Source organism: Sceloporus occidentalis, unplaced genomic scaffold (assembly GCF_023333645.1).
Source record: "Sceloporus occidentalis isolate IW3139 unplaced genomic scaffold, rSceOcc1.0.p SCAF_1, whole genome shotgun sequence".
In the NCBI taxonomy this organism is placed as follows: domain Eukaryota; kingdom Metazoa; phylum Chordata; class Lepidosauria; order Squamata; family Phrynosomatidae; genus Sceloporus; species Sceloporus occidentalis.
The window spans coordinates 188,024,851-188,033,218 of NW_028316981.1; the positions used below are offsets into that span (position 1 = coordinate 188,024,851).

The window sequence follows — 8,368 nt, forward strand, 5'->3', positions numbered from 1 at the left end:
ACTTTTGCATTACAACTTAAAGTATCCCCCATAAAAATTAGGGGGGAGGAAAGGGAAAAAATGAATTGTAGCAACATTTTAAAGACTTAAAAAAAATTGGCATTACCTTTTGTGGATATAAACCCACTTCTTCAGATGCCTATTGTAGTTCTGTGCCTTCAAGTCATTTCTGACATGACAACCCTAAGGGGAATCTATTCATGGGGTTTTCCTAGCAAGATTTCTTCAGAGGGGATTTGCTATTGCCATCCTCTGAGGCTGAGAGAGTGTGACTTGGCCAAGGTTACCCAGTGGACTTCGATGGCTGAGCCAGGATTTGAACCTTGGTCTCCCAAGTGTCCTGATCCAACACTCAAACCACTATAGCACATTGGACATGCTAAAATATAAAGCATATATACATAGTTGTATGAATGGGATGGAATGTATTATTATTATAGTTTGTATTTATACCCCACTTTATGACTCTTACCTGCATTTTCAACAGACTTTGTACAGAGATGCAGGTCTTTGAGATCCATACAGTGGTCAGCTAGTGTTGATGTGAAAATGCAACAAATCTGTTTACCAAAAATCAGTTTTTTGGGTGAGAGGATTCGTTTTAGTACAGTAGCAAGGACTCTTGAATTAATATATGTATTGTACTATGAAGCCATTGTTTTTGTTCATACCTCTGTTAGTGGATTGGGATTTGTAAGTACAGCTGCGCCTCCAAGTCCACAGACTTGAAATGTGCGGACTTGGAAATCCGTGGAGGGGACAACCGCTATTAACCTTAATGGGGTGCGTGCCCATGATGCCTCCCCCCGGCAAGGGGCTTGAATATGTGTGAGATTTCGAACTTGCGATGGGTCCAAAACAGGTCCCTCTTGAGTTCAAAGGGGCAACTGTATAGTTCAATCCATCTGTTTCCCTTTCTAGTCTTCCTTTTTAATTTCCTAGTCTAAGGACGACCACCTGTAAATCACTTACTGTTTGTCCAGGAAAGCTGAAATGTTCTGCAACTGTTTTTTTGTTGTTGCCATTTTTCAATGTGAGATTTGTGACTATTTATCTTCTTGGGAATGTCACATTCTCTCAGCCTCAGCGAATGGCAATGTCAACCCCCCTCTGAAGAAATTTGCCAAGAAAATCCCATGATAGGGTTGCTTTAGGGTTGCTATAAGTCGAAAACAACTTAAAGGCGTACAGCACCAACAACATCCTCTTGCATAGAGTCAGCTTGGCATACTGGTTTGAGTGTTCAATTACATCTCTGGAGACCATGGTTTGATCCCCAGCTTGGCCATGAAACCCACTGGGTGAACTTGAGGTCTCACCCTCAGAGAAGGCAATGGCAAACCTCCTCTGAAAACTTGCCAAGAAGACCGCATGATAGGTTCGCCTTAGGTTGAAAATAACATGAAGGTACACATGATGACAACAACTATGAGACTATGCTATTTGTCCAATGTAGAGTGTAGTGGGACATTGCTGGCACACAATGGCATGTGTCACATTGGAGAAAGAACAACTAAATGTACTCCTGATGTGGGTGATGTTATTGGCTCCTGTAATATTGCATAAAAACCCACTGGGTGACCTTGGGCAAGTCACACTCTCTCAGTCTCAGGGCAAATGGCAAACCCACTCTCAAGAAACGTGCCAAGAAAACCCCATGGTAGTTCGCCATAGGGTTGCCATAAGTCAGTATAGGTAGGTCTGAGCTGGCATCTGGATTTGTGGCAGGGTTTTGTCCCTGTGTTACCATCCATGTTATGTGTCTCGTTGTATCTATTGAGATGTGAGGTCTCTGGAGGCCAGTAAAGGCCTACCTACCAAAGCTTGTGAGAAGATTTACACTGGTCCCTCCACATTCACTGGGGTTAGAAGTGAAGGAATCCTGTGAAAGTGGTAAAACTGCAAATAAAACTTTAACCTAAGAGAACACCTCCCGCAGAATCTCCAGGTCCTCCAGTTCAACTCTGTGGTCAACAACTGCCAGAAGTTGATTACAGAATCATCGCTGGAGGACCTACAAATGCCTAGAGAAGTGTCTTCTCTAGGAACATCTAGGTTCTCCACCACAATTCTATGGTCAGCCTCTGGCAGAGTTGCACTGGAGGATCTAGAGATTCCTAGAGAGAACATATTAATCAAAACCGCAAATAATCAAAGCCGCAAAAGTCAAAGCCGCAAATGTGGAGGGCCAACTGTATTATGCTCCACAATTGGTTGTAGCTCCTTGATAATGCATTTGAATGGTCTCAGCTGTAGACTGTAGGTGACTACTAGTACTGTTCTGGCATTTTGTCTTCTTGATCTATCCTGTAGTAGGTTGCTCCTGGGTACTACTCTTGTCCTGTGTTTCTTCACCTCTTTAGGTGAATATTGTAGCTTGAGAAATTCCTGTTGTAAATCTAAGAGTTGAGCCTCTGTCTTGTGGATCTGAGCAGATCCAGTTGTATCAGAGAGCTTAGCTCCGAACAGTAGATTTGGTAGTGTATTCTGGGTGGAAACTGTACAGGGTGACCAGATATCCTAACCACAAAGGAGGACAACGCAGCTGCAAAATGTAGGACATTTGAGAAAAATGTAGGGCATGACCAAATAAAAGTTGGAAATACTAATATAAATATAAATTCATTCTACAGGGTTTATTTACAGCTATACTACACTTACTGTTTTTTTATTAAGTCTTCATTCATATTTTTCTGATGAACTTATCCCTTTCAACATTTGCATTGCCTCAAGCAACCCATTGCCTAACATGTTTGCTGTCCTCTTCCCCTCTGAGAAACAAACAAGCCTTGGGTTCTGAGTGCAAGTTTTACCGGCTGCTGCTCCTAGGAAAAAAGAACTTTAAAAGAATCCATCCTCTTCTATTTGCAGTGAGGACATGCTGCCAAGTAGACAAATTTCTCAAAGGGGAACAGCAAATGTGGTGTTTATGTGCTTCTTAGTGATGCTCAAAATGGAGGACATTTTGGAATTCCTCCTGGACGGAATATTGAAATGTAGGACATGTCATGGAAAAGGAGGACATCTGGTCACCCTGAAACTGGAGCCATGTAAGATTGTGTAGTGATCGGTGGGTTTTCATAGAACATGGTGCTTACAACTCTATTGTGCAAAGTTACAGTGGTGTCAAAAAAGTGAATTTGTTGTGTGGATTGTTCCATCTCTGAAACTTCTCAAGTGACCGCTTTCCAGGTGCCCTGATTTTCTGAAAATGTCATCAAGAAGTCATAGGTAGAGGAGAGGTTTCTGGGTCCATGTTCTGAGAAATGCTGGCCAGCAGATTCTGAGAGCTGAAGTCCAAAGAAGTAATCTTTCCAAGCTCTGCACTTGAAAAGCAAACAGAACTACCTGTTGTTTGATTCTACACAGACAACCATTAGGCTGTTGTCAAAAAAATTAGTTCTGTGGCAAAATGCATTTGAGAGAGTAGCCACTGATCCATGGAAGTTGATGCTTCAATATATTGGTTACTCTTTAAAGTTCCATTGGACTTCCTTTGGGCAACTGAATGCCTCAGGTGGACCTGGGTAAAATCCCTATGAGGATTAGGGGGGGGGGAATTCCCCTCCCTGCCTCAGTTTCCTCATCTTCAAAATGGAAATGCTGTTATCCTTTGCCTGGCTTGTGTGATCTTGTAACACTGCTTTTTATTCTGGCAAGATAATGGGCAATATATGTTATGCTATACATGTTCCGGAAAGTTGAAATGTTCTGCAACTGGGGTTTTTTGTATTGCCATTTTAAATGTCAGATTTGTGTCCATTTATCCTCTTGGGCAAGTGACCCAACCCAACACTCAGAGGATTTCCAAAAATCTGAAAATTATGAAGAAATTTACTAAGAAAACTGTGATACGGTTGCTGTAAATTGGAAATGACTTGAAGGCATACAATAGCAAGAACATCCGCTTGTATAGAGCCAGCTTGGCATAGTAGTTTGAGCGTTGGACTACAACTCTGGGGACCGGGGTTTGAATCCCGACTCGGCCACTGTGTTGCCTTGGGCAAGTCACACTCTGGCAATGGCAAACCTCTGAAGAAACCTGCAGGGAAAGCCTTAGGCTCACCATAAGTAAAAAAATAATACGTTTTCCTTTATTTTTATAGTATGGTTGTACAAGTCTCGTTCATCAGGCTAGTGTGGTTATGGACCATTCAGCACTAAAACTCAGGTACCCTTCATAGCTTGGTGGATGAAGATTTTGAAAGACAGCTCTTCTTTGAACTTCACTGCTAGCCTCACCTACCCATGTACAAGGTAAAAACACAGATTATGAACAGTACTTAGAATAGCTCTTTAAAATCCAGTATGGTGGGGCAAGATTAATACTAACCTACTGCAGAGGTCATTGCTTGCCAAATTTTAACCACAGCTGCATAGAATTTGCCACATTATATATTATATCTGGACTGGGGTCTGAAAGCAGCAAATAGGTGTAAAATTGACTGGTGTGTCCTTGATGTTTATACAACAGAGGTGAGATAAGGCAGAGGCGGATGTCCCTGTGGTTTGAGCACTGGAGTAGTACATACGCTATTGTTTCTATTTGGCCAGAGTCACAGGGGCATAGTCTGTCTGAGAAAGGGGATCTTCTTATATCGGCCTTCAAGAACAGTTGAAGAGAAGGCATGGCATTGTGCTCAAGTAAAGGCTCTTTGGTGTTTAGGCACTTCAGGTTTTGCTAAATATACCACAGGTGATGCCAGGTATCTGTTGCAGTCACTAACAATAAAAGTTGGGGTGCTAGCTAGGTCTAGCTGTCGCTCTACAGGTATCACCGGTTGTTTGATGGTTGCTTAAGCCTTTTCATATCCCATGCTGAGCAAAAGATCAGGAGAGAGACCCAATGGAGAAATTTTAGTCATCACCATCTGTTTCCAAGTAGACTGAAATTCATCAGTCAAGGTAAATGGAGCAAGACCAGTGGGAAAGAAGAATAGTCTGAGCCAGTGACTGAGTATAGTCACCCACTCTCTGGCCTCCATTTTCACAAAGCCTGACTCCAATCTCAGAATTGCATTAGAGACACACTTTGGAGCTTGAAATGTTGATCTTAGACATCTGGATTGCATGAGTTCTAATAGTACAGAATTGGGGAGGGGTCCCACCTGGGATCCATAAAGCAGTTGTGCAAGTGGCTTCTAAGAGTTTGAGTACCACTGGAATATAATGGCCTCCTCTTGTCATAAAAAATTTGAAGATGGCTGTTAAGCTCCTCTGCATGCTACTGGCAGTATAGTCCCCATGCACTATCTATAACCCAGATTTGGGTTTGGGGCCTTTTAGCAAATGCCATGATTTTAGTTTTTTTGGTAGTTAAGTTCTAGCTGATCCTTTTTGCAATAGTGTCTTAGTGTTCTTAGTGCTCTTTTTAGACCAATGGGTGTTCTTGAAATTACTGCTGCATCATCTGTATAAAACAGAGCAGAGATATGCCTTCCCTCTAGTACTTTAAACTTCTTCTCCTGCACCCCCCGGGCATTTTCCTCACTCAGAGTTGTTTTAATTCTGAACCAGCCATATTGCACTATTAGTCAAAAATGGGATTTGGAAAGACTGTAGAACATTACAAATCAATGGCTACAAATATTATCCAGGAAGGCAACTGCTTTTATGCTCAGCCTATACTACAAATTAAGGCATGAAGGAATGTCTTTGGTTTTCATAAATGACATCAGGCTGTGGATCCTTGCAGTACCCTACCAACAAAAATGTCTTTTTGTGTTGCTTTTTTCAGACTTTCCCTATCCCTGCAGACTCCTGCCAATCAAGCAGCCAGGTTCCACACTTCCAGGACATGGACTTTGCCTCTCAAACGTGGCCAGTGAACATGAGCGCTGCAAACCACACAGAGACTTTGGCACTACTGTCTCAGCACTCTCCTCCTTCCTCCAATGAGATTCCTCTTTATAGTGACTACAAACCACCTGTCTTTGACCTTCTTCCTATACCCAAGGCTGTGCTTTACATGCTCATGGCTGCTGCCGTAGTGGTGAGCGTAGCCTATGCTATTATTGGTCACTTGATCAAGGACCTGGCACATGACCTGGCAGGTAAGTCTGACAAGGGACAGACAATAAGCTATGCTGTCTGTCCTAATTGAGTCACAGAACAGATTGGGTGCCAAGGAAAACTAACTGGTAACCTGTGAAACAGTGAATTTTAAGTACACTGCCCAATATATTTTTGATTATAGGAAAGGGGCAAGGGGTAAGGCACCAAAGTCCAATCCATGAATAAAAGGTATTCAGTCCTATCTTTAGGTTTCTTTCAGCAAGCGTTACCCCCACACCCTTTTAAAGATAATTTTATAGTCATGTAAGGGCTAGAAACTTGCTTTTTAAAACAGCTGAAATGGTTAACATACTTGGGATTTTGTCCTGTGGTTATACTGACTCACAATAGGCATATGTATAGCGCCTTTAAATAGTTCACTCATGACATTTTCCAGTACAGCTCAACTGTCCTGTACTTGATACCTGGTTGTTTTGTGCACAGGATTTGTTTTTCAACTCTGTGAACTCTTTTAAAGACCAGTAACTAATTGCAGATCTCAGATACAACCAATTTAAACAGTGTTTTCAGATGTAAATAAAACTAGTGGAAGGTTATCCTAATACATTACCTTTTCCATTACTAAGAAGATCTTCAGTTTTACAAGACTTCTGAGAGATATGAAACTCTACACCCGACACAGAGGGACTCACGTATCATACCAGATTAATCATACTGCCCCTCCATCCCCACCACTATCATATTCATTTGTATTCCATCTTTCTTCTGATAACTGGACTCAAGGAAGCTAACAACATATTTAAAGCAAAACAAATTCACAATTCATTTGCCCAACCAACCCAACCATCTTCATAATAATTAAATATAGAAAAGCCTATAATTAAATATACGAAAGCTTCTCCAACTCTCATGGAGAGAATGCAGCAGGAAGTAGCACTAACAGCGGAAGGCACCTACTTTGTAAAAAATCAGCAGCTGCATTTAATGTTAAATAAGAGGGAAGGTTGTAACTCTGACTACACTAGCCCTTTTCCTAGATGTACTTAGATTCCTCCTCTGATAATGCTGAAGTAATTTTTCCATAAAAGCAAGCATAACTTCAACAAGATTTCCTGACTGCCAGATGTTTTTGGACAGCCAACTCCCAGTATTTCTCATCACTGGCTATGCCGATTAAAGCTGATCAGAGTTGCAATCCTGCAACACTCCCCTGTTCTAGATGACACAATATATAGTTTATTAGCATATATTTTGCATGCACACACATTCCCAGATTCAATCCTTGGAAGAATAGCTGCCACATACAATTGATACTACTAGGTCAAGAGAAGCGCTTTAGTAAAAGACAGCTTTGTAATACTCTTTCATTTCTTCTAGATTGCTTGCTGGGCCCACAGCCTGAGGAACCAGACAAGGAAGAGCCAGAGCCCCCACCTGTTTCAGGCTTCCAACCCTCACTCCTGGCCAAGACTCGTACATGCACTTGCTCAACACACCATGCTGAAGAGGTGCATATAACTTTAGAGGAGGTGCCACAGACAACATAGTGGGCTGTAGAAAAGCAAACACAACAGCCTTGCAGCAAAGGGGCAATGGAGGAAAGCGTCAGGCTTGGGTTCTTGGCTTCCTGAGCTGAGCGGGAAGGAACAAGCACAACAGCCAAGCAGAAGGAGCCAGCCAAGCATGTAAAGGAGAAAGAGACTGTTCTGAGGAAGCTGCCCCATGTTCTCTTGTCCACCACTGCCTAGTTGCTTCCGCTCTGGGACTCTGCTTCTCACATGCTGTTAATTCAGCTTCCAGGAGCCTTTGTTTTAGTTTATAGCCAGAGGGCCCTGGTCCAAACAGCCCCAGCTTTCTTCTTGATGCTACAAAGAATGGAGGAAGAGTTCTTAGACATGTGCTCACTGACTAGAGCCCATGAACTAGCCTTCTGTCTTGGACCTAAATGGCTTTTATTGCCCAGGCCATGAGAAGGACTAAGCTCATTCTTAAGATATGGAGGCAAAGCCTAGGAACCAAGAATGAGCAGCCACCTAACTGCCAGAACATAGCTTCAACTGGAGAATTTTTACTCTGGCAGGTGGAACAACCAAGGTCTGGGGAATACAAGTGTGACTCCTATAGTCCTGCCATCTTAAAAGAAAGGATATTTTTGGTACAATAAAAAATAATAATTTTAATGTCTTTTTTTGTTGCTGAACATTACAGACACTAGTTATCCTTCTTTCTTTGGCACTTGCGTGACTAACAGTCTGCTCTTTGTTGACATACTGGTCAAGCCCACCCCATCTCAGCTTGGCTACAGGTCCAGTTCATATCAATTCTGCCCTCTAGCCTAGACTTTACTGGGCCT

The 8,368-nt window shown here is 42.2% G+C and overlaps 1 protein-coding gene across 1 annotated transcript; it reads left to right on the forward strand.

Annotated features, from left to right (window-relative positions):
* Positions 1-448: 448 nt before the first annotated feature.
* On the forward strand, positions 449-8,189 carry LOC149323097 (uncharacterized). Its single transcript, XM_089487330.1, has 3 exons — positions 449-4,257; positions 5,738-6,053; positions 7,393-8,189. The coding sequence occupies exons 1-3, from the start codon at positions 4,249-4,251 to the stop codon at positions 7,560-7,562; spliced, it is 495 nt and encodes a 164-aa protein (XP_089343456.1). The 5' UTR covers positions 449-4,248; the 3' UTR covers positions 7,563-8,189.
* Positions 8,190-8,368: the final 179 nt, after the last annotated feature.